Here is a 26823-nt window from a genome sequence, read left to right on the forward strand (position 1 = left end):
CCCACAGTGTACCAGGGTACCCTTTTCTCTACACCCTTGACGACACTTGTTGTCTCTTGATTTCTGATAATAACTACCCTGACAGTTGTGACGTGATGTCTCAGTGTGGTTTTGCTTTCCATTTGTCTGATGATGATGGATGTTGAATGCCTTTTCATGTATCTATTGACCTTTTTTATGTCTTTTGAGAAGTGTCTATTTGAGTCCTTAGCCCATTTTTAATCAGGTTATTTGTTCACTATTGAGTTATAAAAAGTCTTTTTTTTTTTTATTTATCTTTTAAGGTAGGCTCCATGCTCACTGTGGGGCTTGAACTCGTGACCCTCAGATCAAGAGTCACATGCTCTACTGACTGAACGAGCCAGGTACCCCATGAATTGTAGAAATTCTTTGTATATTTTGGAGATTAGCTCCTTATCAAATATGTGGTTTGCAGATATTTTTTTTCACCATTTGGTAGGTTGTCTTTTCATTCTGTTGATTATTTCGCTTGTTGTGAGAAACTTTTTATATGTTGCGGTCCCATGTGTTTATTTTTGTTTCTGTTGCCTGTGCTTCTGGTGCCACATCCATGGGATTGTTGCCAAGATCAATGTCATGAAGTTTTCCCGTTATGTTTTCTTCTAGGAGTTTTTGAGTTTCAGCTCTTGCATTTAAGTCCTGAATGAGTATGAGTTAATTTTTGTGTACGATGTAATAGAAGGGCCAATTTCATTCTTTTGCATGTGAATTTTCAGTTTTCCCAGCACCGTTTGTAGACGAGATTATCCTTTCCTCCTGTGTGTTTTTTTTCACTCTTGTTGAAGATCAGTTGATGGTATATGTGTGGATTTGTTTCTGGGCTCTCTATTCTGTTCCATTGGTTTATAGGTCTGCCTTTACACGGTACCGTGCTGTTTGATTACTGTAGCTTTGTATTATATTTTGATATCAAGGAGTGTAATGCCTTTGTTCTACTTTCTCAAGATTGATTTGGCTATTTGTGTGTGTGGAGGGGTTCCATATGAATTTTAGAATTTTTTTTCTATTTCTGTAAAAAAAAAATACCATTGGCTCGCTAATTTAGTGAAGTCTTTGTTCCCTGCAGTATATACATCTGATGCTTCTCATTAGAAGATGCAGCCTTAGGCTTGTCCACATTCTCCGTGACTACCAGGGATGACTGGTTCTAGCTGGGTTGTGATTGTTTCTTTTTTTGGTAATGTTTGTCTATGTATTTATTTGTTTAGAGAGACAGAGAGCAGGCAGGGGAGGGGCAGAGAGAGAGGGAAACAGAAAATCCCAAGCCGGCTCCGTAGGTGTCAGCACAAGAGCCCGACGCGGGCCTTGAACCCACACACCGTGCCATCCTGACCTGACCCGAAACCAAGAGTTTTTGTGGGATGATGACTGGGTCCTTCACAAAATGCTTCACCAGGGTTTCCCCTCTGGAGCGGGAGCTGTGCGTGTAATTGACGGGAAGGGGGACTTGTTGCTGGCATTCAGCTGTTGCCGCTGCCCGGCGTGGCTCTTCCATAGACCGGAGTCAGAAATATGGGAACCGCCAATGCTCGCTGCCTGTCAAATGCCACTCACGATGGCTCTTCTACCCAGGGACCACTCAGCTGCCTAACTCAATGGAGCCACATGGCAGAGCTGCGGGACATGGCCTCCCACCATACCAACCAAGTGTCCATAGATTTTGTTGATGAAATGCATCTCGATTTGTTGTGAGATCTCTCATCAATCTCCAGAGACCTGGAATGATGGTCTTGGCTAATTTTGACCAGCATAATAGACGTCGCTCTTGGTGAACTTTTCCCCTGCCTCTCCTTACGGTACTATTCTTAAAGCCCTGTCTCTCCTTATCGGGGGTTTTGAGGCATGCACAAGTTTTCCCATCGGCAGAGCTCTACTGTGTGAAGGGGGAGGGGGTGCGTCCCAGAACACCTAGATGAAAATTAAGGCACAGGCATCCCAGTGCCTTATAGGGGAGCCAGAGAATTGCCTTGAGGCAGTGAACGCCTCAGACTTGTCTGCCTTGGAAATTTGAGATCCTTGCCAAGGAATACCTAGAAGAGTTAGAATGGTAAGCACAGCTCTGATGGTGTCGATGTCTGAAATGGTGAGTCAGGGCAATAGAGAGGGCTGCGGCTTGAAGTGCATGGGTGGTGAGGTAGGGAGGTTTGTACTTCATGCTGACCTCCCTCCTCTGAGCGGCACATTTTTCTTAGACATGCTAATAGAATTTTCTCCATAGGAGAAAATGTTAAACAACCACAACAATGAGAAAAGCCCTGCATGAAAGAAAGAAAGAAAGAAAGAAAGAAAGAAAGAAAGAAAGAAAGAAAGAAAGAAAGAAAGAAAGAAAAGCATTGCATTGGGTTGGGATCTTTAGAAAATTAACTGTCAGAAGTCACTTTACTACAAAAAAAAAAAAAAACCTGCAGAGGATGAGAAGAGTTGAGTGGTGGCTGTAATATATATAACAGAGAATAAATTATCAAATTTATTAGCTTTGGAGGAATCCTTTTCCTTGTAAATGAAGCGCTTCATTAAAAAAAATGAGTACAATGTAAAGGAAAGAAAGTGCGCTCACGCTGAAATAATGTTTCTTTAGCTTTCTATCTTGCTGACAAGCATTAGATATCTTGGTTGGAGAAACCCTTGCCAGTTCCCCCCGTTCAATGCTCGTGTCATGTCACCCCTCAATATCACAGAGTTAGAAAAGGTACCGTTATTTCGGAAGTCTGTGGGTTCTTTGCTTGGCCCGGTTTTTGTTACCCCCAAGGTACTGAAGATGTGTCACACTCTGATGAAGTGTGTCCTGTGTGTGCGTCCATCCTCTGTCAGGACAGGATAGTGCATGGTGGAGAGAGAACAATATAATTCCCAGGATGTCAGAGAGAAGAACTGCAGTGAACAGCTGTTCCAACCCCCAAACCGTGGAGAAGAGGGACAAAGGCGCGGATGCTGTGGTAGAAAGTGATGTTGAAAAGCACTAGCTTTGGAATCAAACAGCACTGGACCAAACTCTGGGTTAGAACTTTGTGTCGTAATGTCTTAATCTGTATACAGGGAATTAGTACCCACCACACAGGGCTGTTGTGAGGATTAAATTGGAAAGCGTATGTCTAATGCCTTGTGGGATCTCGTCTCCAAAATGCCCACCATCGATTCGTTCCCTCCTTGTCAACTGGGAGTTGCTTTGGGACTGCCTTTTATTTATTTATTTATTTTTTTAATGTTTACTTCTGAGAGAGACAGAGTGAGAGAGGGGGAGGCGCCGACAGAGAGAGAGGGAGACACAGAATCTGAAGCAGGCTCCGGGCTCTGAGCTGTCAGCCTAGGGCCCGACGCGGGGCTCGAACCCACGGACCGCGAGATCATGACCTGAGCCGAAGTTGAATGCTTAACCGACTGAGCCACCCTGGCGCCCCACTTCTGGACTGCCTCGTGACTACTTAGCCCAGCAGAATTTGGCGGTAGTGATGTTGTGCCAATCACAGGACTCACTTTTAAGGGGACTGGAAATCCCTGCTTCCTTTCTCTTGCACACTGTCATTTGGGATCCTTCCTCTCAGAACCCAGACACTGTGCAGTAACAAGCTCAAACAGCGGTGTGCTGGAAAACGTGTAACAACCCGCTCTGCCCCAAAAGGTGCTTTGGTAGCGTTCGCCGATTTCCTTGATGTAAATACTCTCTGATGGCTGAATATAAACTGCAACATGCAATTACTGAACACGAAGTTGGTAAGAGATGTGCAACACGGAGACAGTAGGTAAAAATAAACACCGAAGCACAGATTATTGACATGTAGAAAAGTAATTGGGAAGTGATGAGTTTTGAGTATCACCACTGTTTTTAATATGATTGATTTCATAAAAGTTTCTGTAGTTTAATTGTTCATAATGGCTGTGTTTAACCAGCTCACAAAACTCCTGAAAATTTAACAATTAGTTCTGACAAGTTGATACCAGCTGGATCCAGCATACCACTGAGCCTAAGCCACTGGAAGAGGCCGTGTCGGGAACAGCCTCAAGTGACCGCCAAAGGACAAAGCCCCAACTGACCAGTTCAACAGCCCCAACTGGCCAGTCCATGAGAGTGAGCCATCTTGGACTTGCAGTCACGTCCAGTCTCCAGATGACTCTGGTTCCAGCTGCCATCTCATAGCACCCGCATGAGAGCCCCTAAATGAGAACCACTGAGCTGAAACTGGTCAACACACAGAACCATGAGGGATAATGATGAATTGTTTTAAGTCGTTCCACTTGGGGTGGCTTGTAATGCAGTTGCAGACAACAATACCGGCTTGTAGAAATTGCTCAATAAATAACAGATATATTACTGTTTTGATTGCGCAATTACTGTCAGATTAGTTGTAACTACTTCAAGCAAGGGGGGATCCATGTATTTAAAAATTTTTTTTAATTTTTAATGTTTATTTATTTTTGAGAGAGAGAGAGAGAGAATGAGCGGGGGGAGGGCAGAGAGAGAGGGAGACACAGAATCCGAAGCAGGCTCCAAGCTCTGAGCTGACAGCTCAGAGCCGGACGCAGGGCTCGAACCCACGGTCCGTGAGATCGTGACCTGAGCCGATGTCGGACGCTCAACCGACTGAGCCCCCCAGGCCCCCCAGACCGATTTATTTTACAACAAACAAGGGAGGATTCCTTCCACTGCTTTCGCTCGAGGACTTAGCATTTTTTACGCAAAGAGTGTGATGTGTCCTGCGTTTGACTTAAAAACTGGATGACTCTAGGTGAAAAGCCTGTGATTACTTTCCACAGTGTAGTCAGTCTCCCATTGGCCAGTTGTTTATTTTCCTTCTGCGACAGCAGGGACTGCATGGACTGAAGTCACGCCACTGAGGCCCAAAGAATGACTCTGGGTAGACGGCGCTGGCTATCCCACTTACAACAAAAGCCTGAAAATTTACTAAGAGCAATAGAAAAATCTGTGAATGAGCACATCGTACGTTTCCCCCATCTCAGTCTTATTATTTTCTCAAGTTTCTTTAACAGACCAGAAGATAGATGTGACAAGGACAAAATATTAATTTAGAAGTAATTACAACCTTGTTCAAGCTCCCCCTTTCTGCCACCTCCATTGTTGGGCAGATTGTGGTAATGGTTAAGGGGGGGGGGGCAGGGTGGAAATTGAGAGAATCTCGGGAAAGATTGCTTAATTTACATTGACAAGGACAGAGAGTTGTTTGCAGAGAGAGAGGGAGAGAGGCAGAGAGAGAAAGAGAGAGAGAGGGTGGTGTTTTTGCTAATTTGTCTTCCCCAACAGACTTGGTTATTTGCAGTGTAACCTGGGTTAAGCGTTATGAGTGTAATCTCTCTCCGGACTTCTCTCAAGGGATTGTATGTTTCGATTGTTTTCCATTATATTTTGGTTATTGGACTTAAACGGGAGTTTAAACTAGCAGGGCACCACAAGGAGCTCAGCTTTATAGGGGTTATATTGAACGAAAATCTAATTTGTGTTGTATTTGTTTAACAAATACTGGCATTATGGTTATGACAAACAGGTCTTTGGTTTTAGAGATGCATACTGAAGTATTTATGGATGCAACGATATTTCTGGGATTTGCTTTAAAATAATCTGGGGTTGAGGAAGGTGGGTGAGAGTGTAGATGAACTAAGATTAGCTCTTCATTGACACTTGTTGAAGCTAGGTGATTCATGAGGTACATGGGGAGTCATTATACTATTCTTTCTACTTTTGTGCGTGTTTGAAAATTTCCATAATAAAAAGTGAAGAAAAAAGTGGGCGAATTAATATCTATTGTTCTTACCCTTTAAAAAAAATCTAAATTAAGTTGCTCTTTACTATATATTGGTCCATAGTTGCTTTTTTCCTGTGCTTGCTAGTTCTTGACAGAAAAAATATCATTGCCATCTTTGATTATGAAAACACAGACTGAGAGTGTTTGCTGATATTTTAGTACAGGTGGGATCTACTTAACTCAATCCAATACTCAAAGTCTTAACTTAATTAGAATCTAATTGCGAGCTAATCTTCAGTGCCAAAAAGGTTTCCCTGGTGTATTTTAAAAAGGATTTAATGAATAAAAACTTGACTTCTGTGCTACTTGCTGGGACTCCGTCTGTTATAGAAATTGAGGTCCAGGCCGCCTGGGTGGCTCAGTCGGTTAAGCGTCCGACTTCGGCTCAGGTCACGATCTCGGGGTCCGTGAGTTCGAGCCCCGCGTGGGGCTCTGTGCTGACTGATCAGAGCCTGGAGCCTGTTTCAGATTCTGTGTCTCCCTCTCTCTCTGACCCTCCCCCGTTCATGCTCTGTCTCTCTCTGTCTCAAAAATAAATAAACGTTAAAAAAAAAAAGAAAGAAATTGAGGTCCAGCATTTTATTTACTGTAAATTTTGCTGCCTTGGTATGTATTTCTATTTCACTGCCTTTACTTTAAAAAAAAAAAAATGTTTATTTTGAGAGAGAGAGCACATGCGCGCACGCACGAGTGTGGGAGGGGCAGAGAGAGGGGGAGACAGAAAATCTGAAGCAGGCTCCACGCTGTCAGCACAGAGCCTGACTCAGGGCTCGAACTCACGAACCGTGAGACCATGGCCTGGGCTGAAATCAAGAGCTGGACGCGTAACCAACTGAGCCACCACAGGCATCCTCACTGCCTTTACTTTTGAAAGGGAAGGAAGCAGACTGGCATTTCCCAAAACGAAGTGATGCAGGTTTTACATTTCTATTTTCTTTCCCCAGAGAATGCAGGTGATGCTGCACAGCACATTTTAAACTTAATAAATGAATCCCCCACTCTGGATGAAGACGAGACAAAGATTATTGTTTCTAAAGTATCTGACATTTCACAATGTCATGAGATAAGTATGAATCTAACCCAGATGATACTACAAATAATCAGTGCTGTTTTGGGAAAGCAAAACAATTCAGCATCTGATCTGCATGAAGTGAGAAATGAGTAAGTACTAATATTTCGGTAAAATAAATTATTGCATGATATTCACAATATTTATAATTCATTCCTTTGTATGCAGTTATCACCAGTTTTCAAGGTCAGGTAGCTATGCATCCAAAGCCGTGTTTGTGTGATGCAAGGGGGTCATCACACTCACGGCCCAATTGTGAAGGAATGCATGGCAAATTCTAACTCAACTTTAATCGTAGCAGCTTTTCAAATAAATAGCTACCCCAAACCAAGCCTCCAATCTATTTTCCCAGCCCCGGGGCTCCCCCAATTTCTATAAAATGCAGCCACCCAGTGCTCAAGCAAAAAGCTTGAGAATAATACCAGTTACCTCCCTCTACCTTATGGCCGATCAGTAACCAAGTCTTGTAGGAGGCACCGTATGTGATGTTTTTAATCCCCCAAATATTCCTGCCGGTGCTTTTATTCAGTAATTCCTAAACAATGTAAAAAACAGAGATTAAAACTGAAGGAAAGGTCTTACATTGAGGAAATCCTGTAAGGAGAATGGGTTTTATATTAAAGAGGTAGTAATGCTCTTCTCTACTTGTGGTTCCTTGCAGAATTCTGAGGATAATTGAGCGTGCTGGTCACAAGATGGAGTTTTTTGGGAGGACAGCAAATCTGACAGCAGCCAGCCTGGCTTTGGCCATCCTGCGGGTAGACCACACATTTGAAGGCATGGCCTTCAGCATTCGCTCCTACAACGAAGGCGCAGACCCTGAGGTGAGTACAGTTCGGGGAACTGAGAGCCAATCAGGCAAGCACTGTTCCAAGTCTTCGTTCATTTACTCCTTGGGAGGGAGAGGGGATCCTTTTTGTTTTTTTTAAAGGTCTTAGTCTTCAGAGGACCTTATGGAAGTACACATATCCCAGGGAAGATTCAGATAGAACCCTTAGTAGATGAATATCTTGGTTGGAACGGTGTCCACGAGATGTGCAATGACGCCATCTTTGGCCCCATGATCCGAAATCATCTCACATGTTATTTTATTATTAGCTACTATTTATGGAGTACTTATTATATGTTGGGGCACTATGCTACTGTCTGTACAGATAAGGAAACAGAGCAGTTAAGTAACTTGCCCAAGGACACACAACCTAATGGCCAAGCCAGGGTTCAAACTTATGTCTGTTTGGCTTTAAATTCTGGGCCCTTTTGGGGCACCTGGGTGGCTCAGTCGGTTAAGCATCCGACTTAGGCTCAGGTCATGGTCTCGTGGTTCGTGAGTTCAAGCCCCGTGTCGGGCTCTGTGCTGACAGCTCGGAGCCTGGAGCCTGCTTTGGATTCTGTGTCTCCCTTTCTCTCTGCCCCTCCCCCACTAGCTCTCTCTCTCTCTCTCTCTCTCTCTCTCTCTCTGTCAAAAAATAAATAAACATTAAAAAAAATTTAAAGCCTGGGCCCTTTCCACCACACCACACCACCTCAGGCCACAGGCTGCCAACCCTTGCTCAAGACAATTTGGGAGCTCAAGACAATTTGGGAGGGCACCATTTTTTAAAAAAATATACAGGTCGAAAAATTATAAAACTTACTTATGGGGAAATACACAAATTCTAAGTATACATTCGCTGAATTCTAACAGAAGTGTGCATCTGTGTAACTCCAAACCCATATCAAGATATAGAACATTACTGTCATCCCTCAAATTCCCCTCCTGCTCCTTCCCAGTCAATCCCTGTAGCTACTACATCTACTGGCAGCCACCGTTCTGGTATTTTTCCACCGTAGTTTTGCCTGTTCTGGAACTTTATATAAATGGAATCACATAATATGTACTCTCTTATATAAGACTTCTTTCATATAGCTTTTTTTTGTTTCTATAGTTTGTCCTTTTTTATTGCTGTATAATGTTCCACTGTATGGACATAGCAAACATTGTCTGTTCTCCTGTTGATGGACGTTGGGATTGTTTCCAGTTTTGGGCTATTATGAACAATAAATCCTGCATTGAACATTCATGTAAAAGTCTTTGTGTCGACATATGTTTTCATGTATCTAGAGTGAATACCTAGGAGTGATAAGTTTAAATTTGTAAGAACCTATCGTGCTGGCTCCTAAGTGGATTGTGGAGTGATTGTTTCATTTTTTAAAAATTGAACGACAGTTGATATGCAGTGTCACACTAGTTTGATTTTTCTTTTTTTTTTTTTTTCAACGTTTTTTTTTTTTTTTTTTTTTTTTGGACAGAGAGAGACAGAGCATGAACGGGGGAGGGGCAGAGAGAGAGGGAGACACAGAATCGGAAACAGGCTCCAGGCTCCGAGCCGTCAGCCCAGAGCCTGACGCGGGGCTCGAACTCACGGACCGCGAGATCGTGACCTGGCTGAAGTCGGACGCTTAACCGACTGCGCCACCCAGGCGCCCCTAGTTTGATTTTTCAATTTTGTATTGGCCATTTGGGTATCTTCTTTGGTGACATATCTGTTAAAATCGTTTGCCCCTTTTTAACTTGGGTTGTCTGTCTTCTTATTGAGTCGTAAGTATTTTTTGTATATTCTGGATACAAGGCATTTATCAGATACATGTCTTGAAAATGTTTTCTCTGTGGCTTGCCTATTCATTTCCTCAGTGGTGTCTTTTGATGAGGATAAGTTTTAACGTTGATGAGGTATAACTTATCAGTTGTTTTCTTTTATGAGCAACACCCTGTGACTTGTCTAAGAAATCTTTGCCTGCCGGCAGGTCATGAAGATATTCTCCCATGCTTTCCTTTAAGAGATTTATGGTTGTAGCTTTAATGGTTAGGACTATAAACCCCATTGAATTAAGTTTTATGTGTGGTGTGAGAAGGTGTGGTGTAGCATATGGTTTGGAGGTCATTTTGATCCATATAGATACCCAGTTATTCCAATGCCATTTATTGAAGACTTTTCTTTCCCCATTGGCTTGCTTTGGCATCTTTGACCAAAAAAAAAAAATAATAATCGAATACTCATGCAGATGTGGGTCTATTTCTGAGCGTTCGATTCTGTTCCTTTAATTTTTTTATGTATTCTTATGCCATTATCACACTGTCTTGATTCTTGTAGTCTTGAAATCCTTCGACTTCAAGGTAGTGTGAGTCCTTCAACTTTGTTCTTTTTCAAGATAGCTTTGGTTATTCTAGGCCTTTCCTGTGTCCGTATGAATTTTCGAAGGTGCTTATCAATTTGTACCAAAAAAAAAAAAAAAAGTGTTGAGAGTGACTGAGATTGACTCCATGCTGTTGATCAGTTTTGGGGAGAATTGATTTCTTAATAATATTGAGTCTTCTCATCCAAGAACATTTACTCAGGTCGATTTTAATTTCCCTCATCAATGTTTTGTGGTTTATTTATTTATTTATTATTTTAAGTTTTTATTTTCATTCCAGTTAGTTAACATACAGTGTCATATTAGGTTCAGGTGTATAATATAGTGATTCAACACTTTCATACAGTATCTGGTGCTCATCACAAGTGCCCTCCTAGATGATAAATAGATAGACATAGAATGTCAACTGTTTTTACATACTTGTAGCAAATAATTAGAAAATTAAATTAAAAAAATTCCACTTGCAACACCAGAAAACATTAAATATTTAGGAATAAATTTATGCTTTCTAGTTTTAAGCAGAGCAGTATCACAATGTTTTGTAGGTTTTTTTTGTTTTTTTTTTTTTGTTTGTTTTTTTGTTTTTAAGTAAGCTTCATACCCAGCATGGAACCCAGCATGGGGCTTGAATTCCTGACCCTGCAATCAAGACCTGAGCTGATATCAAGAGTTGGATGCTTAACCAACTGAGCCACCTAGGTACCCCAATGTTTTGTAGTTTTAAGTGGAGTAGTTTCCTATGTCTTTTGTTAGGTTTATTCCTAAATATTTTATGTCTTCTGATGCTGTTGCAAATGGAATTTTTTAAAATTTAATTTTCCAATTATTTGCTGCAAGTATACAAAAATAAAGTTGATACTCTCTGTATCTATCTATCTATCTATCTCTATCTATCTATGTCTAGTTTTCTATCCTATGAACTTGCTAAACTCACATGTTAGTTGTAGCAGTTGTTTTAGAGATTCCTTTTTTAAAAAGTATTTGTGGTTTTTTTTTAAGTTTATTTTGAGAGAGACAGAGAGTGCAAGTGGGGGAGGGGCAGAGAGAAAGGGGGACAGAGGATCTGAAGTGGGCTCCGTGCTGACAGCAGACAGCCCAGTGAGGGGCTTGAACTCATGAATTGTGAGATCATGACCTGAGCCACAGTCAGATGCTTGACCATCCAAGCCACCCAGGTGCCTGCTATAGAGATTCCTTAGGACATTCTTTGTAATGTCATCTGGCAATAGAAACAGTTTAATGTTTTCCTTATTGATTTTTATTCCTTTTATTCCTTTCTTTTGATTTTAGTGCTTCCAATAAAATGTTGGATTGAAATGGTTAAATTGACATCCTTGTCTTGTTCCTGATATCAGAAGAAATGTGTTCACTGTTTTACCATTACTCTGATGTTAGCCATGTTTTTGTTTTGTTTTGTTTTTAGATCCCCTTTATTTGATTGAGGAAATTACCTTCTGTTCCTAGATTGCTGAAAAATTTTATTGTGAATGGTTGTTGAATTTTGTCAAATGTTTTTTTCTGTACCTCTTGAAATAATTGTTTGGCTTTTCTCCTTTATTCTTCTAATATGGTGGATTACATTGATTTTAGGATGTTAAACCAATCTTGTATTCCTGGAAGAAAAGCTACTGGTCACAATGTATTATCATTTTTTATATACGGCTGTTTTCAACTTACTTATATTTTAAGTATTTTTGTATTTATGTTCAGGAAGGATGTTGGTCTGGGATTTTTTCTCATTTTTAAAATAATATTTTATTTCTAATTATTTTTTTATTTTCTAATTTTTTAATTCTATTTTTATTTATTTAGTTAGATTAGGGTTGTGCCAACTTTCTAACAGTGAGTTGGGAAATAGTCCCTGTTCTACTTTTGGAAAGTATTTGTAACGTTGGTGTTATTCCTTCATCAAATGCTTGATAGGGTTCACTAGGAAACTCTCTGGATCTGGAATTTCTGTGTGGGAAGTATTTTGATAGCAAACCCAATGAATTTAATGGATATAGAGCCATTTATATGTTTTGATTCATCTTGTGTGTTTTGGTTACTTATATATTTCTAAGAATTTATTTCATCTAACTCGTGAAGCTTGTTGACAATAGTTGTTCATAGTATTTCCTATTTCTTTTTTTAATGTTTATTCATTTTGAGAAAGAGAGAGACAGACAGAGAGAGAGAGAGAGAGAGAAAGGAGAGAGAGAGAGCGCGTGCACGAGCAGAAGAGGGACACAGAGAGAGGAGAGATAGAATCCCAAGCTGGCTTCGCACCGTCAGTGCAGAGCCCATTGCAGGGCTGGAGCTCACAAACTATGAGTTGAGCTGAACTCACGAACTCATAACCTGAGCTGAAGTCAAGAGTTGGATGCTTAATGGACTGAGCCACCCAGGTTCCCTTTTCCTATTTCTTAATGTCTATAGAGTTTATAGGGATGGTTAGCAAAGTTTTTCTCTAAAAGGCAGTAAATATTTTAGGCTTTGTAAGTCACAGGTGGTCTCTGATGAAATTTTTATTTTCTTTCTCTCTTTTTCTTCCTCCCTTCCTCCCTTCCTCTCTTTCTCTCTCTCTCTCCCCCCTTTCCTGTCCTTTCCTTTCCTCCCTCACATTCTTTTAAAAATGAAACGTAAAAGCCATTCTTAGCTTGAGATGTATGAAAACAAGCCATAGGTAGGATTGACCTGCTGACCAATTTGTCAATCTCTTATCTATAGTAATAATCCCTCTTTAATTCTTCAAAAATTTTTTTTTTCAACGTTTATTTATTTTTGGGACAGAGAGAGACAGAGCATGAACGGGGGAGGGACAGAGAGAGAGGGAGACACAGAATCAGAAACAGGCTCCAGGCTCTGAGCCATCAGCCCAGAGCCTGACGCGGGGCTCGATCTCGGACCGTGAGATCGTGACCTGGCTGAAGTCGGACGCTTAACCGACTGCGCCACCCAGGCGCCCCAATCCCTCTTTAATTCTCGATAGTGTTGATTTCTTTTCTTGTTCTTTTTTTCTTGGTCAGTATAGCCAGAGATTTTTCAATTTTGTTGATCCTTTTTAAGAACCAACTTTTGGCTTTGTTAATTTTCTTTATTGAGTGTTTTTTATTTTGTTACTATCTGCTCTTTAGTATTTCCTTTCACGTACTTATTTTGTGTTTATTTTGCTCTCCTTTATCTAGTTTCTTAAGGTGGATCCATAGGCCATTGATTTTAGGTACTTCTTTTCTAGTAAATCATAAAAAGCTATAAATATCTCTCTAAGCACTGTTTAGCTGCAGTCTGCAAATTTTGATATGTTGTATTTTCATAAGCAGTCAGTTCCAAATATTTCCTACTTTCTTCTTTGATGCGTGGATTACTCAGGAGTGCATTCTTTAAGTCCCAAATTTTTGGGGAACACCCAACACATATTGTTGTTTTTGATTTCTTGTTTATTTCGTATGGGTCACAGAGTGTACTTGGGATAATTTCAATCCATTTAAATTTGTTGGGACTTGTTTCACACACTTGAAACACTTGGTGTGTTCTACTTGTTGCATATGTTGTACTTTAAATATCAGACCTCAAGGTGGTCGATAATGTTGTTTAGGTCATATGTGTCTTTACTGATTTTTTTACTAGCTGTTTCCTAATTTAGAGGGGTGTTAAAATCTCTGACTCTGTGAAATTCTCTCTTTCTCCCTTTAGCTGTGTCAAATGTTGCCTTACTTATTTTGGGGCTCTGTTATAATATGACATAAATATAATATCCGTTTGTGTTGTTGTGTCTTCCCCATAATAACTCTAATCTTACTTGTTTCTGGTAATGTTCTTTGTCTTATGGTCTATTTTATCTGATTTTAATATGGTCATTGCAGTTGTTTCATGCTTACTATTCCGTATACATTTGTTTTTACACCCACTTATTTTCTATTTCTTCATATTCAAAGTGCACTTCAAAAAAAAAAAAGTGTGCTTCTTGTTGATAGCATACAGCTTGTGTTTCACGTTTTTTATCCATCCTGAAAATATCTGCCTTTTAATTGGAGTGTGTAGTCCTTTAACATTTAATGTAATGTTTGATCTGGTTGGATCTAGGATTACCATTTTATTTTATTTTATTTTCTATCTGTCCCTTTGGTTTTTGATCCTCTTTTCCTGATGCTTTTTGGTTAATTTTTTAATATGTATTACAACTGAATTTTCATTTTTTACTGACTTTTTAGTTATATCTGTTTGCATTATTTTTGTGATGGTTGCTCTAGAAATTACAATATGCATCTTTATATTTTGCAATATACTTAGAGGAGATATTGTACTACTTCATGTAAAACACTTTGACCATCCATATCCATTTACACCTCTTTTATGTTATAGTTGTCATATATATTATATCTAAGTAGATCAGAAACTCCACAAGACAGTGTTATAATTATTGCTTTAAAGAGTCTTATGCAATCGAGAGAAAAAATAGTCTTTAATATTTATGTATATATTTATAATTTTCAGTGCTCTTCGTTCTTACCTGAAGGTCAGAGTTCCATTTGGTAACATTTCCCCTTCAACTTAAGGAAATTTTTTTTTTAATATTTAAAAAATTTTTTTAACGTTTATTTATTTTTGAGACAGAGACAGAGCACGAACGGGGGAGGGGCAGAGAGAGGGAGACACAGAATCCGAAACAGGCTCCAGGCTCTGAGCTGTCAGCACAGAGCCCAACGCGGGGCTCGAACTCACGGACCGCCAGATCGTGACCTGAGCCGAAGTCGGCCGCCTAACCGACTGAGCCACCCAGGCGCCCCTTTAAGGAAATTTATTTAGTACTTCTTGTAGTACAGGTCTGATGGTGATGAATTTTCTTGGTTTTAGTTTATCTGAAAATGACTCTATTTTGCCTTTATTCTTGAAGGATATTTTTGTTTACCATAGAATTCTGGATTCCCTTGGCAGCATTTTCCCCCTAGCATTTTGAACATAGTCTACTCTCTTCTGGATTCCACATTTTCTGATCAGAAGTCAGTAACCATTTGAATTTTTGTTTCTCTGTATCTGATGTATAAAAGGTCATTTTTTGCTGGTTGCTTTCAATATTTTCTTTGTGTTTTCACGGTTTGGTCTTATGTGTGCGAGTGTGTTTTTCTTTGCATTTATCCTGCTTGAGGTTTTCTGAGATTCTTGAATCTGTAAATTTATGTCTTGAATCTGTAAATTTATCAAATTTGGGGAAACTTCCATCATTATCTCTTTAAATATTACCTCTTCACTGTTCTCTTTCTCCTCTCCTTTTGGGACTCCAATTACATGTATGTAAGATTTTTGGGTGTCACCCCACAGGTCCCTGAGGTTAAGTTCATGTTTTTAATCATTTTACTATCTATTTTTCTGATAGTATAACTTGTGATTTCTCTTCATGTTACTCTTAAACCCATCCAGTGCAACTAAAACATTTTTGCTATTGTATTTTTGGTTCTAGAGTTTCCATTTTGTCCCTTCTTTTGCTTGTTTCTCTGCTTTTATTTCTTCTTGTTGGATTAATTGCAAGTATATTTTCTTTTAAATACCTGAGCATAGTTACATGAGGTGCTTAAGAATCCTTGTCTCCTGGCTCCAACATCTGGGTCATCTCCAGTTTGATCTCCATTGATTGTCTTTTCACTTGAAAATGGGTGATATTTGGGAGCACCTGGGCGGCTCAGTCATTAGAGCATCTGGCACTTGATAGCAGCTCAGGTCTTGATCTCAGGGCCCTGAGTTCAAGCCCCATGTTGGGCTCACACCCAGTGTGGAACCTACTTTAAAAAAAAAGAGAGAGAAAGTGGGTCACATTCATTCTTCCTTCACACGTGGGGTAATTGTGAATTATGTCCTGGGTACTGGGAATGTTATATAATGGAGATTCTGGCTTCTAGTATATTCTTCAGAAAACTATTGACTTTTTTTTATACCAGGCAAATAACTCAGTCAGAATTGAACTGTGGATTCCGTCTTTGGGATGGCAGCATAAATCTCAGTTAAGTTCCTTTATTCTTCATTGGAGTCCGTCCTGTACATTAGTGGTTCAGAGGCCAGGCAGAGTTTATACTGAGGATTTTGGCTCTTCTTCTCTAGCTTTCTCCTTTCCGTGATTCACCCCAGCCCCCGCCCCGACCTTCCAGTGACAGACTGGGGTTACCCTGGGCTTTGTTTTATGATTCTTCATGCCGCCAAGACTGCGAGTTTTCTATCAGAATTTTGAGTGGTGTTCACAGCATTAATTTCACCTTGCCATCAGGTTAAGAGCTGTAGAAACAGGTAACTAACTCCCTTTGTAATGTTACCTTTTTCCACGTGTCTACTCTTGTCCAGAATCTGCCTGCTTTTGTTCATTTTCCAGTGCTTTCGAGTCGTGGTTATTTTGTATAGTTATGTGCAGGGGGGTCGAGTCCATTCCGAGCTACTCAGCTACGCCGGAGGCAGATGTTGACTTCCGTTGTATCTGGGCTACATACGGGGCTTTCTATTATAGACTTTGGTGGAGAAACAAATCAGCCAACCTCAATCACATTCTGGGTACCAAACTGCTTACACATGGAAGCTAAATCATAACTTCTCCATGGTACTTCATTGCCCTAGCAGAGTTCATTTGTGCGGGAGAAGAACCGTATGGCTTTGGGGTTCACAAATACTTTTTAGAAATATTATAAACTCTCATGTCCCCATGATACAGCTAGCTAGATAATAGTTCCTTGACAGGCAGCATGGATAATGGGGAAAATGTAGGCCCAAATGACAAATATCTTCATTCAATTACATCCCAGCTGTGTGACCCTAGACAAGTAATTTAATCTCCCTGAACCTCTTGATATCATAATACAACATCTATTTCAGAGCCGATAAAGGTATTAGATGAGCAAATTCATGTAAGGGTGCCCATATACCCTAGTTTGCCTGGGATTGTCCAGGTTTACCAATTGTGGTCCCAGTTGATTGGTAAAGGTTCTTTTCACTCTCAAAAATGTTCTAGTACTTATAAAATACTATTACCAAGTCAAATCAGCAAATTCTTCTAATAGTGAGCCCCTAGAAGAATTCCTAAGGCCTAATGCCTCACTTCTCTGCCTTGCTTTTTCACAAAAGCATCGCCCCGTGACATTTGGGGCAAGTGCCTAATGCTCCTATTGTGTTGGGTTTTGTTCTGGTTTTTTTTTTTCCCCCTCTCAGAAATGTATGGGCAAAGAGGGCCTGCTTTCCAAGGCTTTCTGATTCTCAGCAATAAATGGGGCAAATCACCTGATTCATCATTCCCCTTTCCACCTCTGTGCATACCCAGGTGGAAGTAGATCAGAAGGAGAGAAAGTCAGAGATAAGTCGGGAAAGAAAAAAGGTGTGTGTGTGTGTGTGTGTGTGTGTGTCTGTGTGTGCACCCTGGTCATGTCTTTCCCTGTGATCTGAGAGAGAGAGAGCGAGCGCGCGCGCGAGCTTGTGTGTGTGCTTGTGTCCATGCATAAAAGGATAGCTTGTGGAACTCGTTCCCACCCTTCCTCCTCACAGCGGGATCCTCCGGGGCTGTGGCTGTGGCGGGGGTGGGAGGTCGGGAGGGCTTCAGGTTCATGAGTGATGATTCCAGTTTCTATTTGTGGCTTGTCTTGGCAGATTTATCTGGGTGAAGTCCCTCTGGGAAGGATTTTGGCTTCCATATATTTGCCTAAATCACTGAGGGAGAGAATTCCTCTTAGCAGCTTACACACCATCTTGTTCAATTTTTTTGGCCAAACTTCACTCTTTAAGGTAAGTTCTTGCCTCTGGTAACTGTCACGAGGTGACATACGGTGACTCATTGTGATTATGAACTCTTGCTATTTTCACGATGTTCTGTTTATTTTAGAATACGCTCTCCGATTTATTCTGTGAGTCTCCTGGCACAAACCCTGGCCCTCAGAATGAATCAACATCTTCTTTAATGATGTTCCACAGTGTTTAATTTTCACAGCCTCTCAGTTTTGGAAGGAACCTTAAGGATTATCCGGTGACCAAACAGAGGCCTCAAGATGTTTTCAAACCAGAAAAGAACAGCAAGTTCTCCTGCTGCAGTGCTGCTTCAGCTGGCCTGTGCTTTGCCCCCGAATCTCCCCTGGCTCCTCAAAGCCTCACATGCCCACTCTTTGGGGCCAATCTGTTCGCAGCTGAGTGGTGTCCAGCGAGACCCTTGCCTTCAAGCACTTTTTGCTCCTTCCTACCCCCTCCACAGAACCTTTTCTGAGGGCTCCTGTCCCACCCGTCATAAAAACAAAGAGGCAGTACGACGCGGTGGTTATGAGCACAGATTCTGGGGCCAGACCGGCAGAATTTAAAGTCAACTATGCGTTGCTGTCATTATTGGCCTGTTTGGGGGGCTCAGTCTAACAACAGGTTCATTTGTTTGGCCCACTTTGCCCCATCTAGCTGTTGGGAAGACAGCACCCGGAGCTGGCATGAAATAGTTGATGATCACTATTAACTGTTAACATTCACACTTTATTATCTCATCTGCTTATGAGAAACCTTGACCCAAAGAGTGCTGTGGTCTGAATGCTGTGTCCCCCGGAATTCATGCGTTAACACCCTAACCCCCAAGATGATGGTATTAGGAGGTGGAGCCTTTGGGAGGGGATGAGGTCCTGAGGGTGCAGCCGTCATAATGGGATCAGTTATCTTATGCGAGAGGCTCCACAGAGCTCGCTTGACTCTTCCATCATGTGACGACCCAGCAAGAAGATGCCATCTAGCAACCAGAAAGCAAGCCTTCACCAGAACTTGACCATGTAGGCACCCTGCTCTTGGACTTCCAATCTCGACAGCTGTGACAAATAAGTTTCTGTTGTTGATAAGCCACTCAGTCTGGTATTTTGTTCTAACAGCTTGGATGGACTAAAACAAAGAGGCTAAGTGATTTTGCTCAAGGTCACACAGCTAGGAAGTGGCATAACTAGTAATCCAATCCAGGCTGTCTGACTCCAAAGTTCAAGTATTTAAGAGATCCATACATTAATAGTCAAGTATGTTTTCATTTCCTAGAGAGGCTATCCAAAGGAATGAATTTATAATTGTCAAATATTCACAGAGTCATTGCAGGCAGATTGTACTGGGCCAGCTTAAATATACCACATACCCATACCACATACCAACTCAAATATAATACATCGTCTCCAGCTACATCTGTAGGGTGTTCTGTTCTCTTGGAATTCTCTAGTGGCTCCCATTTCTTTCTACCTAAGTCCTATTTGTTCTTGTGGATTTAGCTCAAATCCCACCCAGAAAGCCTGCCTGGAGTTCATGAGCCCCTGCTTTCCTCCTCACCCCCTGCTTGCATTCTTGTCTTACACTTCCATCTAGTTTCTGGTCTGGTTTCCCTAAGTAGATTGTGGCATATGTCACGGGTCAGACATGTTTTATTTTCATGGATCCTAGCACAGGGCTAGGTACCCAACATGTTTTCAGTAGATACATATTTATTAAGGCTTATCTTTAAAAAACAAGGGAAAAAACTGGTTACGTCTGAGACAAGAGAGTTAATGAACAAAGACTTTAATAAAAATTAAGAATGTGGCTCATAGCACTCTGACCCTTTTGGTAAGCTTGAAATTTCCTTGTATCATCTGACATGCCATTATTTTTGTCTTAATTTCTCTCCTTTCTGTAGAGGGCTGTGTTTGTCTCATAGAATAGAAGATAAATTTATGTTGCATAGATTCCACCCCTAATCAGTAATTTTTATTCACTGACACCTTCCATTGAAGGGGATTAAAGATCTTTGCCAAAATTAGCCTACAGACGTCATGGTGCCATCACTTTCAGAACTGGAAGGGCCCTTGTAACTCACAGTGGCGCATCTCCTTTTACCAATGAGGGTATTGAGGGGAAGGGACCTGCTAGAGATGACACAGTGTATTCATTTGGTCACACAATTATTATTCAGTCAGCAAATATTTATCAAATTCCTACTGTGTGTCTTGTGTGGTGCTGGATGCTGGGGATACGACAGCGAGCAAGAGAGACATGGTGCCTGCCCTCATAGAGCTTACAGTCCGATGAGAGAACAGAAGCCTAAAGATTCTAACTTTGAAGGGGATGACCTGAGCCAGGGGCCTGTGCCCCTGATTGTTGGGGGGGGCTACTTAGAAGAGATGCCAGCCTCTAGCTCCCTTTCCCCCGGGTCCCGAGTCTCACGGCCTTGCTTTGATGCAGCTTCCTCTAACATCTTTTGATCAAAATCTTAACTGCCATTACACCATATTACTTTAAAAATTGTTGCTAAGATAGGGGCACTCTCAACAATAGCCAAATTATGGAAAGAGCCTAAATGTCCATCAACTGATGAGTGGATCAAGAAATTGTGGTTTATATACACAATGGAGTACTACGTGGCAATGAGAAAGAATGAAATATGGCCCTTTGTAGCAACGTGCATGGAACTGGAGAGTGTGCTGCTAAGTGAAATAAGCCATAGAGAGAAAGACAGATACCATATGGTTTCACTCTTATGTGGATCCTGAGAAACTTAACAGGAACCCATGGGGGAGGGGAAGGAGAAAAAAAAAAAGAGGTTAGAGTGGGAGAGAGCCAAAGCAGAAGAGACTCTTAAAAACTGAGAACAAACTGAGGGCTGATGGGGGGTGGGAGGGAGGGGAGGGTGGGTGATGGGTACTGAGGAGGGCACCTGTTGGGATGAGCACTGGGTGTTGTATGAAAACCAATTTGACAATAAATTTCATATATTAAAAAAAATTGTTGCTAAGACACCCCTCTTGGAAAACACGCACCTCCTCCTCCACTAGTGGCAGTTCTCTAGGAGAAGGACGGAGCATTAGGCAAGTACAATATGGCACAGGGGCTCTGGGAGCATAGAAGAGAAAACCTACCCTTGTCTGGGAGATCAGGAAAGGCCTACAGAGGTGTTGGCTGAAACCCGAGGTTGAGTAGAAGCTAGGAGATGAAAGGGGGCAGGGAGAAGGATGGAGGAGTGCTTTGGGCAGAGGGAACAACTTCTCTAAAAGGTTCAGAAGTGAAACTGGTAAAACTTGAGCCTAGAACCAAAGAGCAGAAGAGTGAGAAATGATTTAGCTCCTTTTCCCGCATGGCCGCCATTTTGTAGGAAAGGAAAATAAAACCTGAGGACAGGTTAATTAAGTCCTGGGTCTCTGTGTGTTGCCCCTCTTTTGGCATCTCCATTACAGAAAACTGTATGTCTTAGACTAAATTGAGAGGGTTCTTAGGTATCGCCTGGTCCACTTTTCTTCCTGTTACCAGTGTAACAGGGGAAGAGGCTTTCAAGGAACAAGAGGGCTTGGGCTAGCACTTGGTCTTTTGACTGTCAGCCAGGGCCCTTGCCACCATATTGTGCTGTAGGTCCACCTCTACCTCATGCTGCCCCGGGGCAATTCCTCTGGGAAGGAAGGGAGCATTGAACCACTAGGCTGGTTTCCGATGAACACAGCTGGGCAGGAACACGAAATGAGTAGCTTCCTAGCAGAGCCCCAGGCTGTGTTCACAATCACCCAGTTCTCAGTGGCTTCAGGGCTCAGAAATGTGGCATCTTCTGAAAGTGCCCCAAGTGTCAGGGTTCAGAGAGTTATCAAAGTCGGGAATAGTTTCACTTTGTTCCTAGTGCGCTACTGAGTTGCAGGTAACAACAAAATATTAACAAAGCCAATGCTTTTTTTTTTTTTAATAGATATTTGGGTATGTAGCTGGGATTAGTGAATTGTTTTAGCTGGGCAAAATTGAGACCTTATGTGAAGACAGGAGGTGAGCTAAATGACCTCTAAAAATTTCTTCTCAGGGGCACCCGGCCGGCTCAGTCATTAGAGCACGCGACTCTGGGCCTTGGGGTCGTGAGTTTGAGCCCAATGTTGGGGGCAGAGTTTACTCTGAAAACAAATAAAATCTTTAAAAAATTAAAAAATAAATAAAAAATAAAGATTTCTCCTCAGCTTGTGAATTTCTTTTCTATATTTCTGTACCTAGTGCCATGCATTAATAATTCTGAGTCAATTAACAGGCAAGAAATTGGAAATTTAGGACCTGAACCCCTCTCCCTTATATGTTTCATCTACAGACCAAAAATGTCACTAAAGCATTAACTACCTTTGTGGTGAGTGCCAGCGCTTCACATACATCAATTCAAAACTTGGCTGACCCAGTGGTTATTTCTCTGCAGCATGTTGGAGGAAACCAGGTAACATACCCATTTTCACCTCGGAATAGAAAGGCCTCAGAACCCCTCGTGAATTTCTTGTTAAACATAATTGGCTACTTAACATATGTGATTCTAAGACTCAATGAAGATCGTCCCATTCCAGATAGTAGAGATGTGTTGTAATGGAGGCCTTCTAGAAATAATGCCATAGCTTCAGGGGATAACTAAGTAATGGAGGCCTTCTAGAAATAATGCCATAGCTTCAGGGGATAACTAAGTAATGGTGGGCTCCTAGCACTATGACAGATCGGCAGAGAGGACTGACATGGGCGGGTGGGTCTTTCAGTTGTCCCATCACACTAAATGATATTTAATTCCATTTGTTTTTGAGTGAGGCAAGCAATTTAAAATAATTGGACATTTTTATCCTTTTGAATTGCCATGGAGAGCATCAAAATATGTATTAATTATCACCAAAGGATTAAAGCCATAGTCATATGGCATAACATACGGTATATATTACTAAATGATCAAATTTAGCTGTAGTATAAGAATGAACTACTATTCCATTCTTTGATGTTAATGTATGTCCAGTGTGAAGTCTTAATAGTTTCCTTTATTCCCAATCTAGAAGACCATATGGCACAGCATATTTTTCACAGGTCTTAATTCTAGAGGGGAAGAAGGAAGAGTGGGAGAGGGAAGTAATAAAAAACAGATACCAAATGGAACATGTTAGATGGGTAAGAGCTCTCAATTCCAGCAGGGGCCCCAGCTCTCCAGGCATCCACCAATAACCAATTTCTCATTGTCTCCAGTTCCCTGGACATTCTAGGAGCTGGTGAGGCCCCAGCAATGCCCGCTGGGTCTAATAAGCATGCAGCTCAACTTGGTATCCATAAGGCTTGATCTCAGCTGTGAGCTCCAAATTCCAAAGTCCCATCAGGAACACCTACCCCACATCAGACCTGCATTGACCATCCAGAGGCTCTTCCTGGGTCTTGCACCAGGAGAGTGTGACAAATTCTTGTGTTACCATATATATATATATATATATATAGTGTGTGTGTGTGTGTGTGTGTGTGTGTACATGTTTAGTTTTACTGTAACAAAGCCACTTGTACACTTTTAACAAATTGAGCATCATCGTTCCTTTCCAGTGAAACAAAAAGAAAATTTAAACATAAATAGGAACAAAATTACAATAACGCATGTCAATTCCAAATATGATCCTACAGGTTCTGCTGATTCTCCCATTGAGTGGCTGGGCTCAAGTCATTATTAGGAGAGAATGTCATTTTATCAAAGTGTCATCTTCAACTGCAAGGATGTCCATTAAACATCACAACTAAACATGCCAGAGGAGAAGCTACGTTGTCAGAATGCCCACTTACCCCACCCAAACATCTCAAACCCAACCCTTGGCTGACCTTCTATTTAAAAAAAAAAAAAATTCTTGATTTTGAGAGATAGAGCATGAGCAGGGAAGGGGAAGAGAGAGAGAGGGAGAGAGAGAATCCCAAGCAGGCTCTGCGCTGTCAGTGCAGAGCCCAACACAGGGCTCGATCTCACGAACCATGAGATCACAACCTCAGCCGAAATCAAGAGTCGGACGCTTAACTGACTGAGACAGCCAGGCGCCCCTGCTGACCTTCTATAACCCCATTTTTTAAAGGTTTTTTGTTTGTTTGTTTTAAACAAGAGAAAGTGGACAGGTACACGTTGGTGATGCTCACTGTTCATATTCCCATAGGAACACTGCAATCTCTGAGCCCAATATACAGAGAAAGTAGGGAAAAAGCTAGAATTATATGTCCTCCTACCCAGGGGCTAGCACCCTCCAGACTCCAGCGGAACTAGGGGGGCAGAAAGTTTTTCTGTTTTCCCACAGAGCACGGTGGTGTTGACTCCATCAAGTTTTGTTGAGACAGGAAGGGATAAAAGTTCATTTGGAACAGAAAGGGCTAGAGATTATTTTCCCACTGTATGATGCTCAAGGTATTTCCCCCCCACAATAAGTTGAGAACCATGATATAAAAGGGGAGAAAAGAGGCTTCAAAAAACAGGGTGAATGAGCACAAGAGGAGGGGGAAAAGAAAGAGAGCTACTTGCTCTCAGGGACGAGGAAATTTCAAAAGAAAGGTTGGAATCCATGTGTGTTCCATTAGTCAGCTTTTCCTTCCTCCTCCTCCTCTCCTTCCTCCCCCTCATTGTCACGTTCGGCTTCCTCACCTTCATCGTCACCCCCTTCATCAATATCTTCCAATCCTCCTTCATTTTCATCATCATCATCTTCTTCCTCCCCTCCTCCTCCTTCATCATCCGTTTTGGGAACAAAATAGCGCTGTCACAGATTTGGCCAAATACTGTGTTTGGTGACCCCTCCAAACTCATCTGCATCAGAATGGTCAGTAAAGCAGGTGAAGAAGCTCTCTGATGCCTCACGCTGTCTCTTCCTACTGGCTCTATCCTGTGTTTGACTGGAACATTTCATCAGATCCTCTCTGGATTTCCATTTGATTTCAGTGGACTTGGAAGAAGGAATGCCATTCTTGTCCTGATGAAATTCTGTGGAAAGAATTTTATTTTTGAAGTAAGGGTTTTCATCACAGTAAAAATCTATTCTGTAACCTGATTGAATATCTTCAAATTCTGTCACTTCAACTCTTGTCAGATAATGCAGCCCCCCTTCCGGGGCACCTGGGTGGCTCAGTTAAGCGTCCAACTCTTGATCTCAGCTTCAGGTCTTGATCTCCAGGTTGTGAGTTGAAGCCCCATGCTGGGTGTGAAGCCTACTTAAAAACATAAAAAAAAAATAATGCAGGGTCTCTTCACCCTCCTCCCCAGGCAGTGCAGACACTGTGGATGGTTGACAAATGCTGTTACCCCCAAATCTGGGATTTTGGCGATCAATTCCAACCTTTTCTGAAAAAATGGTTGGCAGAATTTGTTATATTCCTGTTGTACTTTCAAAATGTCCTCACTGGCTCATGCATACGTCTGTCTATTTCATTTTGTACTTCATCAATATGTTCAGCTCCTTCTTGCTGCTCTTTTTTTTCCCCCCTTCGGCAAGTGTTGACAAGTTGACGTCTCCTTCAGCTCAGGGGCAGGAGACAGTCTCTTTTTCTTCCTGTGAGGCGGGAGGGAAGACTGGCTTTGAGAGCCATGCTGTGAGGAAGGTCCATGAAATAAGGGCAGATGCACATCTGGAAGAAGCTCTGATTACTCCTCTTTACCAAATATTTTAAAGGGCACACACCAGACCATCGTTCGGTAACATGCCATTTTCTCACTTGTAAACCCCAAGTCACCTGGGGTTAGTCTTAAAACCAACTAGCGAATGATCTAAGTATGTGTGTCTCTACTGTTTGAAAAAAACATGAAGAAGAAACATGTTTCTTGTGTGTAGTTGTCATCATGTGGAAAGTATCACAAGGAAAGATGTTTACCTCTGATTTGTCTTTTTTTTTTTTTCTAGAATTATGATCAAGTTCACTGTGCGTTTTGGGACTTTGGGAGTAACGGTAAGTATTTTTCTTAGCAAGCTTTGTTTTCGGCTCTCAGTGTGACTTTGCCCCTGACCATTTTTCTAGTTGGCCGTTGGATGACTTGGAACCGTGCTGTCTTACCAGACCCTACAGAGAACTCTGACGGACCAAGATACGAATATTAGTTTTACACCTAGTTAGGGCATGGGAGGTTAAAAAAAGAAGCCCTTTCTTCTTGATAAGAGACTTATTTGGGGGATTAGAAAAAAATCATATAGCTCGGGAATAAGGAAAATTGGAAGACCGGGTGCAGAGTGGCCTTGAGCTGTTTGAAGCAAGTTGAGAAACGAACACCTGGCTTTTCATCTGTGTTTTCCCATGAAGATTTGCAACATCTACTATCTTCTTTATTCCCCTCATCTCTTCTAGACTGACTGTGTGACCTTGGGTAGTCCATTGACTCTCTTGGGGCCCCAATCTTTTTATCTTTTCATTGAGGGGGTAAGACTTCTTGGGGGGGTCTCAAATGGCCCTTCCCGTTTGGCTAGGTATGAGTCGTTGGGGACAGTAAGAGAAGGAATTGGGCTTGGGGATTGCTAAAGGGCCTCCTCCTAGGCTTGCCTTCTCCCTTGGAATCTCCAGGGATATTGCCAAATCTCAAAGTATTCCCACCCAGAATCCATTTTCCCTGGAATGCCAAGAATGACTATGTGCCCCTCTGCCTGGGAACTTTTCCCTTTTCAGTCTCTCTGAAATTCTGGGAGAAAAAGGAAATTCTCCTCCGGCTTGACTCCCTGGGATGTGGGACTACCAGTCCTTTCCTACAACAGGGATAGCATGTCCTTTCCTGATCTTCTCCAAGTCTCCCAGGATAAAATTCTTGTAAAATGATGAGCCTTGACCCCCACAGCCTCAGTAAGTTAATCCGCATGCTCACCAATGCCAGTTGCCAGACTTCTCCCGGGTCACCCTTTGCCCCCCACCCTCCGTCCATGGATCCAGAACCTCTGGAATCTATCGGGTTATCCTGGATGGACAAATTTTAATGACACTTAGCTGCCTATTTTATGATAACCTCTCTGGTCTAGTGCTATACTGGACGTTTTACTCTAGATCTGGCCTAGTATCTGAGATCTACAGGTTATGGAGGTGCGAGGGTTGGTTTTAAAACCCCTAAATAAGCTCAGGAGT

General features: G+C 41.7%; 1 protein-coding gene and 1 pseudogene across 1 annotated transcript in view; one reads left to right on the forward strand and one right to left on the reverse strand.

Annotated features, from left to right (window-relative positions):
* Positions 1-26823, forward strand: part of ADGRG4 (adhesion G protein-coupled receptor G4) — a 121869-nt gene that overhangs the window by 73332 nt on the left and 21714 nt on the right. The window contains exons 14-18 of the mRNA XM_058714761.1: positions 6722-6938; positions 7508-7670; positions 17620-17754; positions 22061-22180; positions 25623-25668. Of these exons, the coding sequence (XP_058570744.1) occupies positions 6722-6938; positions 7508-7670; positions 17620-17754; positions 22061-22180; positions 25623-25668 (681 nt within the window). The remainder of the gene's footprint in view (positions 1-6721; positions 6939-7507; positions 7671-17619; positions 17755-22060; positions 22181-25622; positions 25669-26823) is intronic.
* On the reverse strand, positions 24298-25411 carry LOC131502978 (protein SET-like; annotated as a pseudogene).

The sequence above is a fragment of the Neofelis nebulosa genome, chromosome X (genome assembly GCF_028018385.1).
Source record: "Neofelis nebulosa isolate mNeoNeb1 chromosome X, mNeoNeb1.pri, whole genome shotgun sequence".
Taxonomy (NCBI): Eukaryota; Metazoa; Chordata; class Mammalia; order Carnivora; family Felidae; genus Neofelis; species Neofelis nebulosa.